Source organism: Rana temporaria, chromosome 2 (genome assembly GCF_905171775.1).
Source record: "Rana temporaria chromosome 2, aRanTem1.1, whole genome shotgun sequence".
Classification (NCBI taxonomy): domain Eukaryota; kingdom Metazoa; phylum Chordata; class Amphibia; order Anura; family Ranidae; genus Rana; species Rana temporaria.
This window is the reverse complement of record NC_053490.1, coordinates 320,478,181-320,503,191: the sequence shown is the minus strand read 5'-3', so window position 1 is coordinate 320,503,191 and position 25,011 is coordinate 320,478,181. Positions and strand designations below refer to the sequence as shown.

At 44.4% G+C, this 25,011-nt stretch overlaps 1 protein-coding gene across 1 annotated transcript in view; it reads left to right on the top strand.

The window, feature by feature from the left end:
- LRIG2 (leucine rich repeats and immunoglobulin like domains 2) overlaps positions 1–25,011 on the top strand; it is a 103,622-nt gene that overhangs the window by 14,191 nt on the left and 64,420 nt on the right. The window contains exons 2-3 of the mRNA XM_040337469.1: positions 19,952–20,023; positions 22,641–22,715. Coding sequence (XP_040193403.1) covers positions 19,952–20,023; positions 22,641–22,715 — 147 coding nt within the window. The remainder of the gene's footprint in view (positions 1–19,951; positions 20,024–22,640; positions 22,716–25,011) is intronic.

The window sequence follows — 25,011 nt, the reverse complement described above, 5'->3', positions numbered from 1 at the left end:
TGGGTACAGGTCGCCTAGAAGTTGGATTAAAGTAGTACAGGAACCTTTTCTGAAGTCGGAGCAACTTCAGTAGTGTACCTTAAGACGGCTCCATTAACTTCCATTCATTTTCTCGACCACGCGACTTGGGGCGACCTGAGGTGACTTGCAGTTGATTCCAGGTCGCCCTATTGTGAACCGGCTCTAAGAGATGAATCTTTGCAGGAACACAGAATCCCCCCCCCCCCCCCCCCTCAGAACAGAACATGGTTCTGTGTCTCTGCCCGATGATTGGTGGGTCCCGGCAGACATCGAGTGCCCAACACCTGCAGATTGGCTTTTGCTGTGAATAAAGACCGCAGAAGCGGTGCACACTCGTGCCCTGCAGTCAGAAGTGCAGGATCACATGTGTATGTATGGTATGTGTGAGTGTGTACACACACACTTTATATTTTACATTTTTTATATGTAATGGGGGTGTGTGTGTGTGTATGTGTGTGTGTGTGTTTGACAAATTTGCTTGGAATCTAGGAGCCAGCTAAAAAAGTTAGGAGACAGAAAATGCGCCCCATCCCGCCAAGCTCGCGCGCAGAAGCGAACACATACCTAAGTAGCACCCGCATATGTAAACGGTATTCAAACCACACATGTGAGGTATCATCGGAACGAGAGCAATAATTCTAGCTCTAGATCTCCTCTGTAACTCGCATATGGAGATTTTAAAGTGTAAAACTTTGATGCCATTCCACGAGCGGAATTCCAATTTTGAAGCGTGACATGTTGGGTATCAATTTACTCGGCGTAACATTATCTTTCACAATATAAAAAAAAAAATGGGATAACTGCTGTTTTTTTTTTTTTTTATTAAAAAAAGTGTATTTTTCCCCCCAAAAAGTGTGTTTGTAAGACCACTGGGCAAATACGGTGTGACAAAGTATTTCAACGATCACCATTTTATTCTCTAGGGTGTTAGAATAAAAAAGGTATATAATGTTTGGGAGTTCTAATTAGAGGGAAGGAGATGGCAGTGAAAACAGTAAAAAAAACACTTTAAGAACTGCTGTTTTACTTGTAATGCCAATGGCCACCACCAGATGGCGCCAGGTTACAGAAGTAAGCTTGGGCCTTCACAGGGCTGCAAAGCCGCGGCCTCAATTACCGGCGGGCACCAGGTCACAATTTCTTGTCGCAATTGCGACCGGGCGCCCGGATTTTATCGAGCTGTGTGTGTGTAATAAATAAATAAATCTATCTATCTATCTATCTATCTATCTATCTATCTATCTATCTATCTATCTATCTATCTATCTATCTATCTATATATATCTCTATATATATCTCTATCACAGTCAGGTCCGTACATTTCGGGACATCGACACAATTCTTATCTTTTTGACTCTATACACCACCACAATGGATTTGAAATGAAACAAACAAGATGTGCTTTAACTGCAGACTTTCAGCTTTAATTTGAGGGTATTTACATCCAAATCAGGTGAACGGTGTAGGAATTACAACAGTTTGTATATGTGCCTCCCGCTTTTTAAGGGACCAAAAGTAATGGGATAGATTAACAATCATAAATCAAACTTTCACTTTTTAATACTTGGTTGCAAATCCTTTGCAGTCAATTACAGCCTGAAGTGTGGAACGCATAGACATCACCAGACGCTGGGTTTCATACCTGGTGATGCTCTGCCAGGCATCTACTGCAATTGTCTTCAGTTTCTGCTTGTTCTTGGGGCATTTTTTCTTCAGTTTTGTCTTTAGCAAGTGAAATGCATGCTCAATAAGATTCAGGTCAGGTGATTGACTTGGCCATTGTAGAACATTCCACTTCTTTCCCTTAAAACTCCTTTGGTTGCTTTTGCAGTATGCTTCGTGTCATTGTCCATCTGCACTGTGAAGCGCCGTCCAATGAGTTCTGAAGCATTTGGCTGAATATAAGCAGATAATATTGCCCGAAACACTTCAGAATTCATCCTGCTGCTCTTGTCAGCAGTCACTTCATCAATCAATACAAGAGAACCAGTTCCATTGGCAGCCATACATGCCCACTCCATGACACCACCACCATGCTTCACTGATGAGGTGGTAGGCTTTGGATCATGAGCAGTTCCTTTCCTTCTCCATACTCTTCTCTTCCCCTCATTCTGGTACAACTTGAATTTGGTCTCATCTGTCCATAGGATGTTGTTCCTGAACTGTGAAGGTTTTTTTTTAGATGTTTGGCAAACTCTAATCTGGCCTTCCTGTTTTTGAGGCTCACCAGAGTGTTCTTGATCTGGTCAACTGGGAATTCTTCAGTTATCCACCACAGTTGTTTTCCATGGTCTTCCGGGTCTTTTGGTGTTGCTGAGCTCACCTGTGCGTTCTTTCTTTTTAAGGAGGTTCCAAACAGTTGATTTGGCCACACCTAAAGTTTTTGCTATCTCTCTGATGGGTTTTTTTTTTTAGCCTAATGATGGCTTGCTTCACTGATAGTGACAGCTCTTTGGATCTCATATTGAGAGTTGACAGCAACAGATTCCAAATGCAAATAGCACACTTGAAATTAACTCTGGATCTTGTATCTGCTCCTTGTAAATGGGATAATGAGGAAATAAAACGCACCTGACTATGGAACAGCTGAGCAGCATTTTGTCCCATTACTTTTGGTCCCTTTAAAAAGTGGGAGGTACATATACAAACTGTTGTAATTCCTACACTGTTCTCCTGATTTGGATGTAAATACCCTCAAGTTAAAGCTGAAAGTCTACAGGTAAAGGCCTTCTTGCTAGTTTAATTTCAAATCAATTGTGGTGTTGTATAGAGCCATAAAGATTAGAATTGTGTTGATGTCCCAATATTTATGGACCCGACTGTGTGTGTGTAATATAGCAGGTTTTACTGCTTACATGGTGCCAGATCACATATACACGCGCACACAATATATATATATATATATATATATATATATATATATATATATATATATATATATATATATATATATATATATATATATATATATTTATTAGTGTGTGTGTGCGTGTATATGTGAACTGGCACCATATACATGTATACCCCGCTTTAAGTACACTCACTTTACATACACTCGCGAGTAAGGACATACCCGCGAGTGTATGTAAAGTGCCTTACAAGTACTGTACAGACATTTTGCAGCCGCAGTAGAAGGAGCTGAAGCTCCGAGAGCATAGCCCGCCCTGTTCCAGTGTGCCCCTGACACCCCCACTACAGCCCCGGAGACCTCAACTACAGCTCCTGACACCCCCACTACAGCCCCGGAGACCTCAACTACAGCTCCTGACACCCCCACTACAGCCCCTGACCCCCTACTACACCCTAGAAGTGAAAAAAGGTATTGTTTCACTTTAAGTACATTTTAGTTTTACATACATGCTCTGGTCCCATTGTGTACTTAAAAGTGGGGTATGCCTGTAAGCAGTAAAACCTGCTATAGGGCGGTCAGCAAGTGGTTAAAAAAATGTAGGTTGGATTTACAACATTGTGTTGCGGTGCCATTCATTTTATTCCTCCTCTCTGCAAGTTTTCATTTATTGTGTTTTGGTGCTTCTATAAATGGTATTCCGATAAATCTAGAAATATTATTTTAGACGCAAACTGATTCATTTAAGTCTATGATCTGGAGAAGAAGGTGCATGGTTTTTCTGTTTGCTCTGGTCCAATGCAGCCTACAGAACAACGTGTAGCACGAGAGTGGGCTGGTGTGAATAGGCCATCAAGACTTGTGCAGTTGCACGTATTGTTTTTGGACAGGCGTTAATCGTCCATACTTTCTACTAATGTTTACAGGTGTACAGCATATATGGACCTTATTATAGTCCACGGCTGCTCAGGGCTGACCTGTAGCCGTCAACAATCAGATCTTTCTGCATATGTGTAATTGCAGCATGGATGACCCATTTAGGGATATGTAATTAGTGGCAGCAGTGCCAATAGCTGCACATTATTGACATTTTACATGCCAGCCGGGAGCACAGTGGCAACATGGTTAGCACTTCTGCCTAGCAGCACTAGGGCTGCCGGTTCAAATCTCAACCATGGCACCATTTGCCTGGAGTTTTCATGTTCTCCCTGTGCCTGTGTTTTGTTTCCTCTGGGTACGCCAGTTTCCTCCTATGCTCCAAACACATGCTGGTAGGTTAATTGGCCCTAGTATTTGTATGTATGAATGTGAGTTAGTTAGGGACCTTAGATTGTAAGCTCCTTAAAGGCAGGGACTGATGTGAATGTATAATACGTATAAAACATGTGTAAGTTGACGGCACTATATAAGTATCTGTAATTAAATAAAAAAATATATATAATGTACTCATGTAAACTTTGGTACAATTGTTTACAGCATAAAATATGGTCTATACACAACTATGAAAGCAGATTTTTTCTAGTTTGGGTTTTCACAGCCAGACGCTAAGTGGGGTAGTGTGCATGGGCCCATAGAATCACAATACTTCTACGTTCAGATCCATATTAATCATGGATCTAAACAGCGGTGACCCGTCCATTAAGGCTGCATAGGCATCACCCCCCCCCCCCCCCAGTCCATGCGTCCGAGCCCTTGATCTACATACAGGAGGGTGACAGACTCATGAATTCCAATGGGGGGGGGGTGTTTTTTTGAAGAACATGATTAGAGCCAGAGGCTCTAATAGGCTTCAAAAAAGGGTGAGCTTGGGGCACAGTGCTTAGTTGTGCTCATATTTGCTATTGCTTGGCTAATTAGAAAGCAGATCTTGTGTCCCGATTGGCTGAAAGGACAGGTTATCCTATTGGACACCTATGACGAGGAGCGAGGAGCCGCACAATGGAAGCCGTGCTGCCTGCCGCAGAGGAGGAGAGGACACGGAAGCCATGCTGCCTGCCGCCGAGGAGGAGAGGACAAATAAGCCGTGCTGCCTGCAACACGCCTGCTGCCCATAGGAGCCAGCAACCTGGCCGCCACCTAGATGGGTTAAGTTCCAGGAGTGGGGGAGGTGGGTTGTTCCGCCAACCGACCAACATGGGGGTGGTTGTTTGCCACCCCCCAAAAAAACACTAGTCACCACTGGATCTAAACGGCATGACCGTGTGCATGAGCCCTTTAAATGTAAAAGCCCTGTGAGCCGACACCACAAAATGGCTGTTCTTTTTGTTACTAGCCAAAACGGCTAGTAATGTGCTGCTTGTTGACTTTCGCCTATGCATCATCAACTGCTATCCACCATTCAGTGAGAGAAACTTTATGGGCCAATGAGTGGCACACACGGGGTTATTTACTAAAACTGTATGGGGCAAAATCCGGTGCCACTCTGCGTAGAAACCAATCGGCTTCCAGATTTTATTGCCAAAGCTTAATTGAACAAGCTGAAGTTAGAAGCCAGACTCTGAGTGCTCCAGTTTTAGTAAACCTCCCCCCCACAGGGTCACCATTAAAAGATGTAAGCAAGACATTCACCTTAAAGTATCTGAAATACAAACTGTCCGTGTTGCCCAAAGCAAACAATCCCTTACGATTTTAATGCCTGTACTAGAAAAATATATGCAAGCTGTCCATTTTTAAACGTTTCATTACAGACAGTTTTCCAGACACTCGGCTGGCGTTGTTTATGACGCTTTATACACCAAAGGCGTGAAGAATTTATTGCCCCCAGTTTAATTTTATTTTGCATTCTTGAGAAAGTGTCAAGTTTTTATAGCTGCTAGCTGGACTGTGCTACGGTTTTTCGGATTATGGCTTGTAATTAGGAGAAATACTTTCACATGAAATCACATGGATGTTTACTTGTGTTGGAGAAAATTGTGGAATTGTTGCATTACTTTATTCTTGAGCATAGAAGAGAAAACCCTGTAGAGTATTTTAGAATGCATTTCATCTTTTACCTGAGCCTATGTGAGGCAGGAAAGTAGAACAATCATTTAAAGGAGTTGTAAAGAAGAGAAACATTTTTCACCTTAATGCATTCTATGCCTTAAAGCAGGGGTGGGCAATTATTTTTTCGATGGGGCCACATGAGAAACTAAAAATATTTTGGAGGGCCGGGCCAAAAGGCTAAACTCAATACTGCATAAAATCAATTGTATTTCTTTATAAAAAGCAGTAAATATCATTGTTGGAAAACTGGTACGAGTACTTGTTATAGACATGGCACAGGAGGGGGACAGAGGCTGGGGACATGGCACAGGAGGGGGACAGAGGCTGGGGACGACACAGGAGGGGGACAGAGGCTGGGGACATGACACAGGAGGGGGACAGAGGCTGGGGACATGACACAGGAGGGGGACAGAGGCTGGGGACATGACACAGGAGGGGGACAGAGGCTGGGGACATGACACAGGAGGGGGACAGAGGCTGGGGACATGACACAGGAGGGGGACAGAGGCTGGGGACATGACACAGGAGGGGGACAGAGGCTGGGGACATGACACAGGAGGGGCACAGAGGCTGGGGACATGACACAGGAGGGGGACAGAGGCTGGGGACATGGCACAGGAGGGGGACAGAGGCTGGGGACATGGCACAGGAGGGGGACAGAGGCTGGGGACATGGCACAGGAGGGGGACAGAGGCTGGGGACATGACACAGGAGGGGGACAGACGCTGGGGACATGGCACAGGAGGGGGACAGAGGCTGGGAACATGACACAGGAGGGGGACAGAGGCTGGGTACATGACACAAGAGGGGGACAGAGGCTGGGTACATGACACAAGAGGGGGACAGAGGCTGGGGACATGACACAAGAGGGGGACAGAGGCTGGGGACATGACACAAGAGGGGGGCAGAGGCTGGGGACATGACACAGGAGGGGGACAGACGCTGGGGACATACGCTGGGGACATGGCACAGGAGGGGGACAGAGGCTGGGGACATGACACAGGAGGGGGACAGAGGCTGGGGACATGACACAGGAGGGGGACAGAGGCTGGGGACGTGACACAGGAGGGGGACAGAGGCTGGGGACATGGCACAGGAGGGGGACAGAGGCTGGGGACATGACACAGGGGGGGACAGAGGCTGGGGACATGACACAGGAGGGGGACAGAGGCTGGGGACATGGCACAGGAGGGGGACAGAGGCTGGGGACATGACACAGGAGGGGGACAGAGGCTGGGGACATGACACAGGAGGGGCACAGAGGCTGGGGACATGACACAGGAGGGGGACAGAGGCTGGGGACATGACACAGGAGGGGGACAGAGGCTGGGGACATGACACAGGAGGGGGACAGAGGCTGGGGACATGGCACAGGAGGGGGACAGAGGCTGGGGACATGACACAGGAGGGGGACAGAGGCTGGGGACATGACACAGGAGGGGGACAGACGCTGGGGACATGACACAGGAGGGGGACAGAGGCTGGGGACATGACACAGGAGGGGGACAGACGCTGGGGACATGACACAGGAGGGGGACAGAGGCTGGGGACAGGCAGCCACTGTTTAATCAATAACAATTGATTAAACAGTGGCTGCATGTGATGGCACAGTGGCTGCGTGTGATGGCACAGTGGTTGCGTTTGATGGGCACAGTGGCGACAATTGATGGCACAGTGGCTGCGTGTGATGGGCACAGTGGCAACAATTGATGGCACAGTGACTGTGTGTGTTGGCACAGTGGCTGCTTGTGTTGGCACAGTGGCTGCATGTGATGGCACAGTGGCTGCGTTTGATGGGTACAGTGGCTGCGTTTGATGGGCAGAGTGGCTGCGTGTTATTGGCACAGTGGCTGCGTGTTATTGGCACAGTGGCTGCGTGTGATGGGCACAGTGGCTGCTTGTGATGGGCACAGTGGCTGCTTGTGATGGGCACAGTGGCTGCTTGTGATGGGCACAGTGGCTGCGTGTGATTGGCACAGTGGCTGCGTGTGATTGGCACAGTGGCTGCGTGTGATTGGCACAGTGGCTGCATGTGATTGGCACAGTGGCTGTGTTTGGGAACAGTGGCAACAATTGATTGCACAGTGGCTGCGTGTGATTGGCACAGTGGCTGCGTGTGATTGGCACAGTGGCTGCGTGTGATTGGCACAGTGGCTGCGTGTGATTGGCACAGTGGCTGCGTGTGATTGGCACAGTGGCTGCGTGTGATGGGCAGAGTGGCTGCGTGTTATTGGCACAGTGGCTGCGTTTGATGGGCACAGTGGCTGCATGTGATTGGCACAGTGGCTGCGTGTGATTGGCACAGTGGCTGCGTGTGATTGGCACAGTGGCTGCGTGTGATTGGCACAGTGGCTGTGTTTGGGAACAGTGGCTGCGTGTGATTGGCACAGTGGCTGCGTGTGATTGGCACAGTGGCTGTGTTTGGGAACAGTGGCTGCGTGTGATTGGCACAGTGGCGACAATTTATGGTGGCACAGTGGCTGCGTGTGATTGGCACAGTGGCGACAATTTATGGTGGCACAGTGGCTGCGTGTGTTGGCACAAGTGGCTGCGTGTGTTGGCACAAGTGGCTGCGTGTGTTGGCACAAGTGGCTGCGTGTGTTGGCACAAGTGGCTGCGTGTGTTGGCACAAGTGGCTGCGTGTGACCCCTCCCGGCCCTGCCTACTGTTATCACCGCGGCGGGGAACATTAGACAGCGTTCGTTTGAACAGCTGTTTTCCCCGCTGCGCATAGATACTCCCCCTTGGACGGATCTGTCCAATCGCGAGCAAGGGGGGGTGTCTATGTGACTCCCCCTTGCTCGCGATTGGACAGATCCGTCCAAGGGCGAGTGTCTATGCCATAGACACTCCCCCTTGGACGGATCTGTCCAATCGCGAGCAAGGGGGAGTGTCTATGTGACTCCCCCTTGCTCGCGATTGGACAGATCCGTCCAAGGGGGAGTGTCTATGCGCGGCGGGGAAAACAGCTGTTCAAACGAACGCTGTCTAATGTTCCCCGCCGCGGTGATTAACGTGGCGGCGGTTTCGGCGGCGGGGGTGGGCCGGATTAAAAGGTCCGCCGGGCCGTATACGGCCCGCGGGCCGTAGTTTGCCCAGGTCTGCCTTAAAGGAACACTAAACGTTCGTTTTTTATTAGATCAATTGATTTCTGTAAGCTAGAGCATTTAAATATCACTTACCTCGTTTTTCCTTTTGACCTCCAAAATACAGTAATCCAGGTTTGAAAATGCCATTTCCTGTCTCTCCTCTTCTTGCTTTCCACCAGCATCTGAGCCGTTTTGCATGGTGGAAAGCAGAATGTGCTCACCCCCTCCCTATGACTACAGCCCTGTGTGAAGATGCTCTTATCCCTCACAGGCATGGAGGCTAAGCCTAATGGGAACTGTAGTTCCCATTAGGCCGTGATGTAGCAAAAATGAATGTGCACCGCAAACCAGGAAGTCAGCGAGAATAATGATTCAGGAGTGACGGAGGTGAATAAAACAGCTCGATTTCAACAGGTATCAAACTAGTTATAATGCAAAACATTATTTTTTTACTTTATCAGCTACTGTCAGACTTTAATTTAACCACTTAAGCCCCGGACCTTTAGGCAGCTAAATGCCCAGGCCAGGTTTTGCGATTCGGCACTGCGTGGCTTTAACAGACAATTGCGCGGTCGTGCGACGTGGCTCCCAAACAAAATTGGCGTCCTTTTTCCCCCACAAATAGAGCTTTCTTTTGGTGGTATTTGATCACCTCTGCGGTTTTTATTTTTTGCGCTATAAACAAAAATAGAGCGACAATTTTGAAAAAAAAACAATATTTTTTACTTTTTGCTATAATAAATATCCTCCAAAAACATATATATATATATATATATATATATATATATATATATATATATATATATATATATATAAAAAAAAAAATTTCCTCAGTTTAGGCCGATACGTATTCTTCTACCTATTTTTGGCAATAAGCGTTTATCGATTGGTTTGCGCAAAATTTATAGCGTTTACAAAATAGGGGATTGTTGTATTGCATTTTTATTTTATTTTTTTTACTACTACTAATGGCGGCGATCAGTGATTTTTTTCGTGACTGCGACATTATGGCGGACACTTCGGACAATTTTGACACATTTTTGGGACCATTGTCATTTTCACAGCAAAAAATGCATTTAAATTGCATTGTTTATTGTGAAAATGACAGTTGCAGTTTGGGAGTTAACCACAGGGGGCGCTGTAGGAGTTGGTGTACACCTAGGGGGGTGGGGCTGTAGGACTGACGTCATCGATTGTGTCTCCCCTTTAAAGGGGATGACACGATCGATGCAGCGCCATAGTGAAGCACGGGGAAGCCGTGTTTACATACGGCTCTCCCCGTTCTTCAGCTCCGGGGAGCGATCGCGACGGAGCAGCTATAAACGAATAGCCGCGCCGTCGTCCTCGATCGCTCCCCGAGGGAACCCGACCGGCGCATGTAGCGGGGGGGGGGGGGGGTCCCAATCGGACCCGTGGAAAGGCAAGGACGTACATGCGGCGGTCGGGAAGTGGTTAAGAGGAAAATATTTTTGTCTTTACAACCCCTTTAAGGTGAAAAAACTTCACAGTATTCCGACCCCTGTTATACTTACCTGACCCCCAAAAGTCCCGCGCTCGTTCCCGAGATCCTCTTCGCCGCTCAGCCTGGCCGCTGATTGGCTAGAGCGGATGGATTGAAAGCAGCGCAGCCATTGACTGGCGCTGCTGTCAATCGCATCCAGTGACGCGGCGCGCCGAGGGGCAGGGCCGAGTGATACAGTGAGTGGCCATAGTTGCTCACTGTATCACGGGAGCGCGCCCGCAAGGACTACACACAAAGCGAGCTCTTGCAGGGAGGACCAGACACAGCCACCCAGGGACCCCAGAAGGCCAGGATCGAGGCCACTCTGTGCAAAACGAGCTGCACCGTGAAGGTAAGTATAACATGTTTGTTAATTAAAAAAAAAAAAAAAAATGTTTGTTTACCACCCCTATTAAAAATCAACTTATAATGGTGAACTTGAGAATGCCTTAAACTTTAAGGGTCCATGCACACTGGGCTTCTAGAGGAGTTTAACATTTTTCCTGTAGAAGCAGCTCAATGTTATCCTATGTGTCTTGGAATAATAGGATCATGACGTCTGAGATGGCCGCCTTTTTTTTTGCCCTGAGATTCCCTTTTAATGTATTGGGCTGTAGCTTTGAATAAAGTCGATTTGCTTGGTTCCTAAGCAATTCTAATCTGTTTTTAAAGTATTTTCCACCCTCTTCCTTGCCCCAAGCAGAAGGATAGCTGAGCCAGAGTTTGTGTAGCCCTGGCTGTCCTTTGACCAATCAGCCTGGATTTGCTGCAGGGTGCAGATTCAAAGAGATCTGTGCTGCGAAGGCCCGTCTACTTCCTGTAACGCACACTGCAGAGGCTGCTCGGGATTTTAATTACGGACACGTCGCCGGCTTGCAGACATCTGGTTTTAGTTAATCCATAATAAGAGCATTCTAAGGGAGCTTTCAGGTATCTTTTTCTGCAATGGTGAGGAGTAGCTATCGGCTTTAGGAGAGATGGTAAGCCTAGTATAAAGTCTCTCTATTAGAGCTGCACAATTGGCCATTGTTTACTTTGAAGCTTTACTAGGCTACATGTGGACACATTTTAATTGAGGTTTGTCATGCAACCAATATATTAAAATGACTCATGTCTAGTGTTTTTTTAGGGTCATCGAAAAGCAGTAGACTTTCACCCTAAACGAAGTATAAGTTTACCCTGTCTCTCCCCCCCCCCCCCCTCTTATATTTGGATAGTCGTTTTATTTTCATTCAATAGATTTTTTTGTGCTGCAAACGGCAGTTCCTGATTTGTTGTCTAGGCAAGAATTACTTGTGTTCCCACAGCCCACCTTCCAGGTTCTGTGCATGAAAACACATGTCACTTTGGGTCCCAACAGAGCCCTTATGGCACATCTGTGCATGCACAGCTTTCCTCCAGCATGTCCAAAAGCTGTTATTACTATACAGGATTTATATAGCACCAACCATTTACTATGATGCTTACCAAATTTTTCTGTGTTTGTGCATGCACAGAAAATCTCTTGTGTCTAAAGATGTGTTGAAGGGCTCTTCTGGAATCCAGATTCTAGGTAGAGCCCTTTCTGAACTTTTGTGCATGTGCCAAACTCATGAAAGCTGCTCTTTAACCACTTCAGCCCCAGAAGGATGTACCCCCTTAATAACCAGACCATTTTTTTGCAATACGGCACTGCGACACTTAGACTGACAATTGCGCAGTCATGCGACACTGTAACCAAACAAAATTATTGTCCCTTTTCCCCACCAATAGAGCTTTATTTTGGTGGTATTTGATCACCTCTGCGTAAAAAAAAAAAAAAATTGGCGCTATAAAAAACAAAGGGCGACAATTTTATGCTATGATATATAAATATCCCCCCCAAAAAAATCAGTTTAGGCCAATATATATTCTTGTACATATTTTTGATAAAAAAAAAAAAAATCTCAATAGGCGTATATAACTTTGTTTGCGTAGAAGTTGTAGCATCTACAAAACAGGAGATAGATTTAGGGACTTTTCATTTTTTTTTTTTTTTTGTTTTTACTAGTAATTGCGGCGATCTGCGATTTTTAGCTTGACTGCGGACAAAGCTAACCCTAAGTGGCACTTTTTGGGGAGCAGTAACACCAATACAGTGCTAAAAAAATAATAATGTACTGATCAATGCATACATGACACTGGCTGGTTAGGGGTTAACACTAAGCGCGATCAAAGGGTTACTGTGTTCTAACTGTGTGGGGGGTGGGCTCGCTGGGACAGCACAGAGATCGCTGTTCCTGATTACTTGGAACAGCCGATCTCAGGGTTGTCCCCTGTCAGAACGCGGATCGGCCTTTTTTTTACATAGGAAGATCCCAGTTCTGCCTCTGTGGAGCGATTGCGGGTTCCCGGTAGACATAGAGTCTGCGGTACCCGCGTGCGTGCTCCAGCGGCGTGCAGCAGGCGCACGCACACAACCCACAGTATCTCATGCACTAAATGATGTACAGGTAAGTCATTTAGTGGAGCCGGGCCACCCTGCCACTGTATGTGGGCGGTCCGGAAGTGGTTAACCATTTCCCGCCTTCACTATAGCTAAAAGACAGCTAAAGCACCGCCCTTCAGTTCTGCCCACGTGCACACATTCAAGGTCAATGTGCTTTAAATGAGTCGCATTTACTGCTTTATAAATATGCTCCATAGTGTTTACCCTTGTTAAAAGGAAGATCATGACATGGTCACATCCTGGACATAATGCCTGGAAGCTACGAATGTACATGATGTACTAAGCAGCTCTGCCAAAGTCATTTTATAAACTTGAGTTTTAATAAGCAAATGGATTGAAGCCAATAAGATAATTTAACAATACAAAATACAGTATAAGTATATGAGGCCTTATGGAAAATGTAAACTGTTATCTATAAATACAAACAGAACTTCCTTACCTATCAGCTAGTATTCCTCATAAATTCTTCCTCACATTTGTCTGTACCAATACATTCAATTGTATCACGTTGACTGATTGTACATCTTATAATACTTACCTAAGCCCTATCTCGGTCCAGTGATCTTGCACATGAGCCACAAAGTCCAGGTACTCTCCCTCCTGATTGGCTGAGACCACAACGGGTGCCACTGGCTCCCACTGCCATCAGTCAAAGTCGGGGGGCCAATGAGGTGAGAAAGGGGGCAGGACCAAGCCGCTGCTTCGTATCTGAATGAAAACACATCCCAGCAGCTCGGGTGCCCCCATAGCAAGCTGGTTTCTGTGGGGGCACTTGGCAAGAGGGAGGGGCAAGGAGTATCAGGGAGAGACCCGAGAAGAGGAGGATCTGGGCTGCTTTGTGCGAAACCACTACACATAGCAGGTAAGTATAAAATGCTTATTATTTTTAAACCAAAATTAAGACGTTATCACTTGAAAGTGTAACTCCACTTTTGTTAAGAAAAAAAAAAAACATTCCCCTCTGGGTGATCTATGTACATTGCAAGAATTATAACAAACTTTATTTCAGATTCCTACCTTTTTGTTATTCTGAAGAAATCCCTCTGTGTTTGCCTGTGCCTCTGGGTAGAGTGGTTTCCTAACTAACTGTCAGGTGTGGAGCTTCAGAGCTCTGAGGAAATCTGCTGGGCCTGCATCCCTTTAGACGTGCTCCTGTTGAAAGTATCTCTCCAAAAATGACATTTTTGTTGCAGGGGATGCCTGAAATCTGACTTGTATCTTAGGCAGACTTCTGGGAAAATTGATGAGCCAATCACACAAGCAGGACATTATGTTTCTGGGGGTGGTCAGTAGTAGTACACACTCTGTACAGAACAACTCCATGTAGCCTTATTGCATTGCATTCACAGAAAATTACAGTGGCTGCATATTGAAAATAAAAGGTAATTTTTAATAACATTCAATTACAATATAATTAGTGTTGCAATTATATGCACTATTTTTTCTTGCTTTGATATTTTTTTTCCCACTAAGGTGGATTTACCCTTTAATTTCCATTTTCCATTCCCAAAATTCTTAGGGGCGTTCATAAGTAAGGTTATCCGACAAAGGACTAGTGTATTTAGTTAATCCTGTTAAACTCGGAGCAGTAATTATTTTGTTTTTTGTATTCTTGGTTTTCATTTGCTTGTTACAGTTCTTCCTCACTATAGTATAAATATCTATGCGTTTATTTTTTATTTTTATGTTGCATTAGAGCAGATGGTGCTTTGCTACTTTGAAAGTAGCATCTTGCCTCAACATGAAATAAAAACTTTACAACTCTCATTCTTTAAAGTGGATGTGCGGCCAAAAAAAAAATATTAAAAGCCAGCAGCTACAAATACTGCAGCTGCTGACTTTTAATATTAGGACACTTACCTGTCCTGGAGTCCAGCGCCGTCCGCAGCAGAGGACGAGCGATCGTCACTCTGCTGCCCCCCCGCCATCCACTGTGAGGGAACCAGGAAGTGAAGCGCTTCGGCTTCACTGCCTGGTTCTCTACGGCGCATGCGCGAGTCGCGCTGCGCCCGCCGATTGGCTCCCGCTGTCTGCTGGGAGCCGAGTGTTCCCAGCACACAACGGGGGGTGACGGGATGTAATGCAATGCCCGTCTTTTGCCCGTGAATGCTGGGCCGGAAGTGGGTGCAAATACCTGTCTTTAGACAGGTATCTGCACCCCCCCTCCCCCTGAAAGGTGTCAAATGTGACACCGGAGGGGGGGAGGGTTCCGATCAGCACGAGTTCCACTTTAGGGTGGAGCTCCGCTTTAAGCAACAGTTTTATTTTGCCACTACAAACAATTCCTCATTGGATTTTGATCACAGTAGTGCAGATGAGCCAAAGTGAGTATTCGTTTGAAAATAAAACGATTACATTAATTTTCTGTATTTCATATCGATTAAGACAAGGCTTATTATATCATTATACAAAACAGAAACATAAATTTTGTAGGCTTAGGCCCCGTTCACACAGGCTTTCCAATCGGAACCCGTCTGTCAGTTTTTCAGGAGGACCTAATCGGACACTCCAGTCTCCTCCTATGGAGTGGCTGATGTCCGCTGACACCCGCTACTATCCAATCCGTTCTGTGAAATCTAGGTGGCTGGTGACCCTATTTTCCATCTGTCTGGCGGATTGGATGAAAACGGACAGGTGGTCCGTTTTCATCTGATCTCCAATAGAGGAGAGCAGGGCTCTGACAAGTCCGTCTCTGCACAGTGAGTGGAGACGGACCTGTCATCTGCCTGCTCAGTGAGGATCAGCAGATCGATGTCCACTGAGCAAAGTGGCATCCTGTGAACAAAAAGCCAATGTGAAAGAGTCCTTAAACATATATTAAAGCCTCATGTTTCATTATTCTATATAATAATATATTATTCTAAATAATTAACATCTTATACTTGCCTGCTCTGTGAAGTTGCTTCGCACAGCGCAGCACCGGTCCTCCTTCTTGGGTTCCCCACTGGCGTTCCTGACACAACCCCCCCCCCCCTCCCCCCTTGCCGAGTGCGCTTATAGCAACTGATTTTAAAAAAAAGACCTCCAAGAGGTTCAAACCTTCTTTTTTTTTATTTTTTATTAACAATAGCAATATAACATTTATACAGACTATTTTGCTAGGTGGTGATACCCAAAACCATACATCACTCCAAGGTTCAGTTAGTTTGTTTATGAGAAGGGAAATCAAATGTGTTTAGAGAAATTCAGACATTATCTTCATCAGGGATATACTGCCACCCTACAATGTAGAAAAAACTATCATATATTAACAAAGTGTTTCTTGCAACTGTTCATGGTACATCACCTCCCAGGTTCTGGACAGAAGGTGCCCACCAACTAGGAACATGTATGGCTTAAAACACGACCAAGAACAGAGTGTGTCTAAAAAACCTTCCAATAAACCAAGGGAAACATAGATCTAGGTTCTAAAACAACACTATGGGGTTGATTTACTAAAGGCAAATTCACTTTGCTCTACAAGTGCACTTGCTGTAGATCTAAGGGGGACATGCAAGGAAAATAAAAAACAGCATTTTAGCTTGTACATGATTGGATAATAAAATCGGTAGACCTTACCCTCGAATCTAAAGCGATTGCACTTCCAAGTGCACTTGTAGTGCAAAGTGGATTTGCCTTTAGTAAATCAACCTCTATATATGAAGATATTAGTACATCCAACCACAATCTGTCAGCGGACAGATTTCCCAATGAGCAGATGGACTCCAGTCCCATTCCGCCACGCATTGAAGAGGTCTTAAGGGATTTCTTCTTTCCATCACTTTGACTTTCTGACAGTGGTCACTAGGACAAATTTGAGGTTGATTCTCCTTAGAAGGAATACAAAATGCAATAAACACGTGATGGAATTTCTTACTCCTCCTACTGTACCCAAAAATGTAAAACTACAGCGAAGGAAAGTGAGATCACTGTCCAGTCATAAATTTTGCTTTTGATTACTTCAATGTGAACCGTCTTGCCCTGCCTAGATTTTATTGCTATGCTTGAAAGTTCAGCTCTAAAAATGGAAACCAATGTTATGTGCATACAAGAGTTTACTTGTTATATTTTTTTAATGGAGTTTTTTGGCTATTTTTTATTATTACATTATGAGAATATTATGCTCTTCTCTGTTGAGAATTGGCGGTTGTCCCTGATCAATTGGCTTATAGATGATTTCCATGACATCACTCGGGTCCAACCAAATCCTGCTGTGCTCACACATCCTTCTTGCTCATGAAATATTTATAAAGTCACTTCAGTTACAGCCTGTCGATAAAGGATGATGCAGGCAAGGATCAATTTGCTCTTCTAGACACAGCAGTGTCAGACCTAGTGCTGGCGTGTAGTATTTTTCTCTGTGAGTCATATAAACTAACCACACTTGCATTTATCTCTGTGTGAGAGCAGGAAACATCACGATGACTAATAAAACAAATAATATCCTTTCTCGAGAGTAGTATATGGCACATATGGTCCCGTTATTCCATAATGAACACCACAGTTATGGTTGATATGAAATTATGTATGAAATCCAAATTAATTAAAACAAGTGAACGTTCATGTAAATTTTTTTTTTATTTTTTTTCTTTATGCTAGTAAAAAGAAAATCACACTTCTATTTTAGGTGACTTTTACTGAAGGAAAACATCTTAAAGTTTCAGGGTTCATTCACATAGGTGCTCAGTGCATGAAGACTCCTTAGTGACTGGACATGCATCGTCTATACTAGGGATGCCCAACCTTTTGAAGAGCGAGGGCCACTTAAGCGACTTGGTAACTGGTCGCGGGACAAAATGAGCGGAGGGGCGGATGGCAGGTCCGTGTCTTCTCTGTAAATGCAGAGCGGACACAGCCCACTATACTCTTTGGCTTTCCTGCACATTGCAATAGACTCCTATTATATTCTGCAGGTGTAGTGCACTTTCAGAAAGCTCACCGAACTCACAGGTAATAGAAGTCTATGGCTCAGTGCAGGTAACTCGCAGGTGCACTACTCTGCTCCTGTGGATCAATTTGAAAGCACTCCAGTAACCACTGCAGAAAAGAGATGCCCATATATACTGTGATTTTATTAATAAAACTGAACTTTAATAACCGTATTCTATTCCATCCCAGAGCAGGAGGTCGAGGGCCACATCAGGGGGCTCCGCGGGCCACTGGTTGGGCACCCCTTGTCTATACGGACTCGCCCGCATAGCCCAGTTTGAAAGGCATGCAGGGATGGGTGCACAGTCCTGGATGCACAGGCTCCTCATCAGGGCCCATGTACCCGTTGTCATCACTAGAACTGAAAAGTAAACTAGGGTCTCGTATGGGACTGAACCCCATGTGTGAAATAGCCCTTAGAGGATCAAAATAATTTAAAAAAATCTGCAATCAGTTATATGGTGTAAAGAAAGCAGCAGCCACTTAACTGTGGTACCAGTTACTAGACATGGTGGTGGATCCTTTTGGCTGCTTTACGTTGCATATTCACTTTTGTAGATGGATTGATCTATTCGCCTTTTGGAATGATCACCATTATGAACTTTTGGTTAATATTTTTTTTTATGATGATTATCAGCCCTTAGAGGATATATGGTTTTTACTTTCCCTGGTATGGTTTGAGCTATTATCGATTAGGATGACCAATTATTAAGAATGCTTCTGCTCCCTCATTGTTTAATTAGTAGGCGGAGGGTGGGGGAGATTATGAAAGCACAGCTGTGGCAGGCTTGTTTCCATACTGCTCCATCAGTAGGATAAGGCTGGGTTCACACTGGTCCGACAAACGCTCCGACATTGGGAGCTCATGTTGCATGACGTGTTAAAATCATTGTTTCCCTATGAGAGCCATCTTAACTGGTCCGACTTTGAAAAAAGTTCCTGCACTACTTTGGTCCGACTTTGATCCTACTTCAGCCCATTGAAGTCGGATGAAAGTAGGATCCTTGTCCTAACCATCTGACATGCGGCATCCAACATGGTGATTACAGCAGCAGTAAAAGGAATTTATCTCACACTGGGATTGTTTTGATTGGTTAAATAAGTCAGACTATCAAAGTCGGATCAAAGTAGTATCCTGTTCATGAAAGTCAGATGGATGTCAGACCAATGTAGGACTGATGTCGCAGAGCAAAGTAGGATGAAAGTCGTATGACTGTCGTGTCATATCAGTGTGAACCCAGCCTGACATAGAACAGGCGTCACCAAACTGCGGGCCAGATGTGGCCCTTTGGATTCCTGTATCTGGCACTTTGGGATGTTTCTTTCAATCGGTATGAGGCACTATTCCTCCCACTGACACCAGTGATGGGATTCTATTCTTGCCAGTGATATTGGAGATGGGAAACTAATATTCCCAGTGACGCCAGTTATGGGACAATATTCTTCCTACTAACACCAGTTATAAGACGCTATTTTTTTCCACTGACACCAGTTATGGCACACTATCTATTCCACTGACACCAATGATGGTGCTGGGGCACTATTTCTCCCACTGACACACATTATGGAACACCATTCTTTTCACAGAAACCAATTATGGGGCACTATTTCTCCCACTGACAGCAATAGTGTTCATTTATTTTTCCTCCCACTGATCACCTATGGCATTTTTTGCTCCAACTGATTCCAGGGCATTTTCTACCCCCATTGGTCACAGTCCAGCCCCCCTAAAGCTTGAAGTACCCGTACTTCATTTTAAAGGTTTGGAGACTGACATAGAGGATGCTTGCAGCTGTAAGTGTGAATTGTGTGTGTGTGTGTGTGTGTGTATGTATGTATATGTGTGTGTATATGTGTGTGTATATGTGTGTGTGTGTGTGTGTGTATATATATATATATATATATAATCTCTATATCAGAACATTTTACATTTTGAAATAGTTTTTTGGCTAGAATTTTGCTTCCATTTGTGCCAATAACTTATTCTTCAACATTTACAACGGTTAATTATTGTGATGCTCATTTGAGCATTGTGTAATGGTTCCACATGACGTAAACGTGCAATAATGCAATGTTGTTGCCTGTAATAATACAAGCAAATGTTTAATCTGACATGTTTCTGTTTTCTTTAGGGAGATAAGCCATAATTGGTTGACTCTATCCAACAGCAGTCTGGTGCCAGAATTGTACTCTCTGCAAGAAGTGTAAGTTTTTTTAGTCTTTTTTTTTTTTTTTTTTTTTTTAATATGACAGGCCTGTGTGATTGGTGGAGAGGATGGCAAGTCTTTAACCACTTAAGGACCGAGCCTCTTTTTTTGAGATTTGTTTAAATCGGTTTACTTGGCTAGAAAATTACTTGGAACCCTCAAACATCATATTTTTCTTCAGACACTCTAGAGAATAAAATGGCAGTCTTTGCCACACCGTATTTGCGCAACGGTCTTACCAATGCAATTTTTCTTGGGGTCCCTCGGTGGCTGTCTCACCTCAGATAACCCCCTCTGGGAAGCGCTCTCTCAGGGGGGTTACTTTGCGGGCGTGCTCCCGAGTCCTGCATTCTGCGTCCATAGCCGCCGATTGCAGGACTCAACCCCGGGGCCCACGTCATTGGATTTGATTGACAGCAGTGCAAGCCAATGGCTGCACTGCTATCAATCTGTCCAATGAAGGGACGAGAAGCCTGGGCAACGTTCGAGCGCATTCACCGCGGGACTTTCCAGGCCTCAGGTAAGTAAAACGGGGGGCGGCGGTAATCATCGGATGTTTTTTCACCTTCATGCATAGGATGCATAAAGGTGAAAAAACATGAACCTTTACAACCCCTTTTTAAGCCTAGTACACACAATGAGAATATTGGATGGATCATCTTCCGTTTTTTTTTCTCTTGCAGGCTAGTCTCATTGTGATTTTTATTTTTTTTCAACCCGGACGAATGATGTACCGATTTAAACAAAAATCGTATGTTCTGGTAATTTTTGTGTTTGTCCCTTTTGAATAATTTTGCATGAACTGTCATGATCGGCTCACAAACTATGTAATGATCAGATTAACGTACAATCGTCTCAAAAGCTGTATTTTTCGCCCAGATTTTCTGATCGCGTGTACTAGGCATTTGCTTTGTAGTAAGACTGCCATTGTTTACTTTAGTGCTCCGTACATCATAAGAAGGTCTTTCGGTGGTAACTGGCTTTTATGTAGTAACAAAGAACAAGGTTGTCTCTAGTTTTATTGGAATAGATATGGATATGGGGAGGAAAGCGATAGGGTTAAAAGGCACGTATTCTCTATTCATGCACGCACAAGTTGTCTATCCATATGTACCTGAATTTGACTGCCAGTCTTTTTGTACTATTTCAGCACAAGTACTAAATACATGTAGACACTAGCAATTGATTAATGTATGTTTCCTTCCACTGACACGTGTTCACTAGGGATGAGCTCCAGTGTGTTCGCGCACACCACGTGCAGAGCCCGTCAGAAAGTCGGCGCTGGGCTAATTACAGGCAGTGAAACATTTACCGATCTCTGCAGCCCAGCATCGGGACAATGTCTCCCTGCCTGTGATTAGCGCAGTGCTGACTTCCTGGCAGGCTCTGCACGTGGAGTGTGCGAACAAACCAGCGCTCATCCCTAGTATTCGCAGAGTGATGCCATTTTGGTACAGTTTTTGTTTCTTTTTCCCTAAGACATGACTGAAAAAAATGTTTTTATGCAGTTTATTACATATGTATATAGCCATAGATTCTGTTCTACTTTTTTTCTCTGTAGAACAAGCTGATTTGACTGTGGCTCATTGGCAAACAACTACACCTTACATGCTATAGTGCCAGAAAAATTCCTTTTTAAAGTGGTTGTAAACCCTTACATAATATACCCAGGAACCATCCTCGGGTGATACACAGGGATGACACAAACCCTTCTTCATAAGTTGTATCTGCAGTCCTCTCTACTTGTTTATAAAGCTTGTCTGAGCTGTCAGGGAAAAAAAAGGGGGCGGAGAGCTGAAGTTACACTCTGCAGAGTTCAGTGCGAAGAATTCTGAGAACTGATTAGAGGGATGGGACACACCCTCTCCACACAGGAACAGAGCTGAGTCTGTCAATCAGCTTGAAGCCCCTCCCTTGCCCCTTTTTTTTTTTTTCTCTTGGTGTCAGAAAAACTTGTCAGAAGTGACTTGTGCTGATAGTGGAGGAGCAAAGCAGCAGACAGAAATGACAATTGGTGCTTTTAATTAAGACAAGTACACACTAAATAGGGATATGCTTTGTTCATATTTCAGGCCTGAGGTTTACAACCACATTAAGGTGAATATCCAGCAAAGTTTTTTGCTTGGAGTCACGTTTTCAAACAAGCACCAAACACAAACAAAAAATCATGCAAGACCCTTTGACAATGAACTAGTTTTGCATTTTTATTCACATCTATGAGTATGAAAAATCCACTTGAAATGGGTTAGAAGTAGGTCAGATGCACCTGGCAAGTCTGAATGATCTTGTAATTGTATCAATACAAACAAACCCAAGCCTGTTGACATAGGCCCTGTTCATGCTGTCCAGGAATCTGTTAATCTAAAGCTACTCATGTCCCCCTCAAGGTCCTGCAGCATCCACTGCAATAGTATGTGTGCCAGTAGGAATAGATCACGTTTAGTATTTGGGTTAAAGTACTTGTAGAAGAAAGTGCTTGACAGTGGACTACCTAAATTGTTTGCAGGGTATCGTATGAACCATGTAAAATGCTAAAGTTTCCATAGATAAAAATGCAATCTTGTATCATTGGTAATTATCTTTTTCTTAAGTGAAAATGTTGTGCTTTTTCTAGGAAAATGAATTACAATGAGCTAACTGCAATCCCTCCCCTTGGAGAACCAACCGCTAATATTACTCTTCTTTCTTTGTAAGTATTAATAAGAGTTTGTTGATATATTGCCATCCACACTTATTTGATGTTGTGTTTTTTTTTTTTTTTTGTGTTTTTTTTTTTTTTTTTTTTTTATGGAAAGTGCATACCTTTTAATATATTAGTTGTTACTACATTCAGAATTTTCCCTGCTTCTATCAGTCATAAATCATATTTTTGGAATCATACTTTCTTGGGTGGATACAGCAGTGGTCCAATGCTGCATCTGTCCTCCGCCAGCTCTAACACTGAGAACCGAGCGATCAAACACAGCCGATTGCTCAGTTCTCAGAGCTCCATGAGCAGAGAGCTGGTGACTGTCATTCAACCGTCTCTCTGCTCTGCCCCTTCAGTGCTCACTGGATTGCTGAGCTGTGGAGGGGATGGTTGTGGTCAGCTCAGGCTCTCAGTGGCTTGCTGAGAGGCTGAGCCAGGTGGTAGTCCAGGAATGTGGGAGGATCCCGACAATATGTTTGTGATCTTTCCTGAGCCTGGACCAGCTCTGTGACGTCAGCCAACAGCGGGTTTCAGCCCACTGTCTGCAGAAAACCGGTCACAGAAGTATAATGAACTGTGATCCACAGGAGGCGTGTATAGCCAAACAAGCTTTGGCTGTACGTCTCGTTTTAGTTTCCTTACCTTTTTTAAATTGAGGTAATGTACCTGTACGACAGGGCTTTTTTCTGGGTCAGCGCGCGCCTCTGGAAACTTGCGCTGTCATTTGCTGCAGCACAAGCCGATCAGCGTCTTCCTGTCGATGATTTATGGACAGGATTGGCTGAGCGAATGACAGAAGAGAGCCCTGTGTTGGTAAACGCAAGGCTCTCTATAGACAGCAGCCATGTTCCATTTTTATTTTTCTCCCTGCAAAGGAAGTAAGAACCGGTACATTGCTGAGTAAAGGCAGCACAAAGTATACACAGTAAACATTGTTAGGCATATATTTAACTCCTTGATCGATTTTTAACCAGCCAGAGTCATTATTACGGTGACAGTGTATATTATTAGCATTGATCACTGCATTAGTTGTAGTCCCCTTACAAGTTGCTGATCACCGCCATATTAAAAAAAATTAGGGCTGTTACTGATCAAAATTTTTCTGTTCGATTAATCGTTTTTTTATTTATTCGATTAATCGACTAATTTCGATTAATTATAACGCACATACAGATCCAACTACTTTTAGCTGATCTCCTTGCAGGCTGATTCCCAGTGCAGCTACCAACCACTGGAAAAATGGATAGCAGGATACAAAAAACACACAAAGGCAGCGCTCGATGGGAATAGCATTAAAACTTTTATAGTCTTCAAGTAGGTAACAAAATAAATATTGCACTGGAGATAAAATCGATGTAGCTACATAATCTGTAAAAATGGTGCGAGTAATACCAAACGGTACCAAAAGAAGTCATAAAAACATGTAGCCAAGTATGATACTGGTATAAAAATGTGTACAACGATACCACTGCTGATTCCAGATGAGGAGAGGTTAACATCAGTCCGTCGGCATGTAGATGTCCCATGAAGGAACCTATCACAACTCCCAGTGGATGGTTGTAGAATCCCAGGTTGATAGAGGGAAGTGTAACAGCCCTTGCGTGTGGCAGATAGTGAGGTCCCGCAGGCATGCAGATATGAAGGCACAGCAAAGGAGACCTTCAGATGGACACGGCAAGCCCCGCCGGTGTCCGTGAAGTTACTGGATCTCCGACGGAACTCCCTGAAGGCCCAGAAGCCGGCGGAGAGGTGAGTACCGATCAAAAGAATTTTAATCGATCAAAAAGATCGATCAAAGTGAACAATATTGTTTTGTGTGTTTTTTCCCACAAAAAAAATGTGAAAAAAATGATAAGCATTTTGTTTGGGTACAGTATTGCATGACTGCGCAATTACCAGTTAAATAGTAAAAAAATGCCCTAGTCTTCTGGAGCACAAGTGGTTAAAGGCAGTTATAGCAAAGCGATTAGAGCTAGAAAAGCCATTCAATCCACCTGTCTCTAACTTGGAGATCAGCTACAGGACAATGTATACCCTGTAGTCTAGCTAGGAAGTTATTGGTAGACTTGATTGATATGTGCCTTCAATTGCCACAATTGTTAATTTCCTGGTCTGTGCACTTCCTCTTCTCTCTCCCTCTGCATTAAATAACAGTGCTAGGAAGGTCTGACAAATCTCTGACCTCTTGGGTGGTCAAATTGCTGTTTTAAAACTTGCAGTGTGGGATTTTAAAATAGCCATGTTCATGCAGAAGAGAAGAAACTCCTCTTTGAATTGGGACTATGTGGGCTCAAAT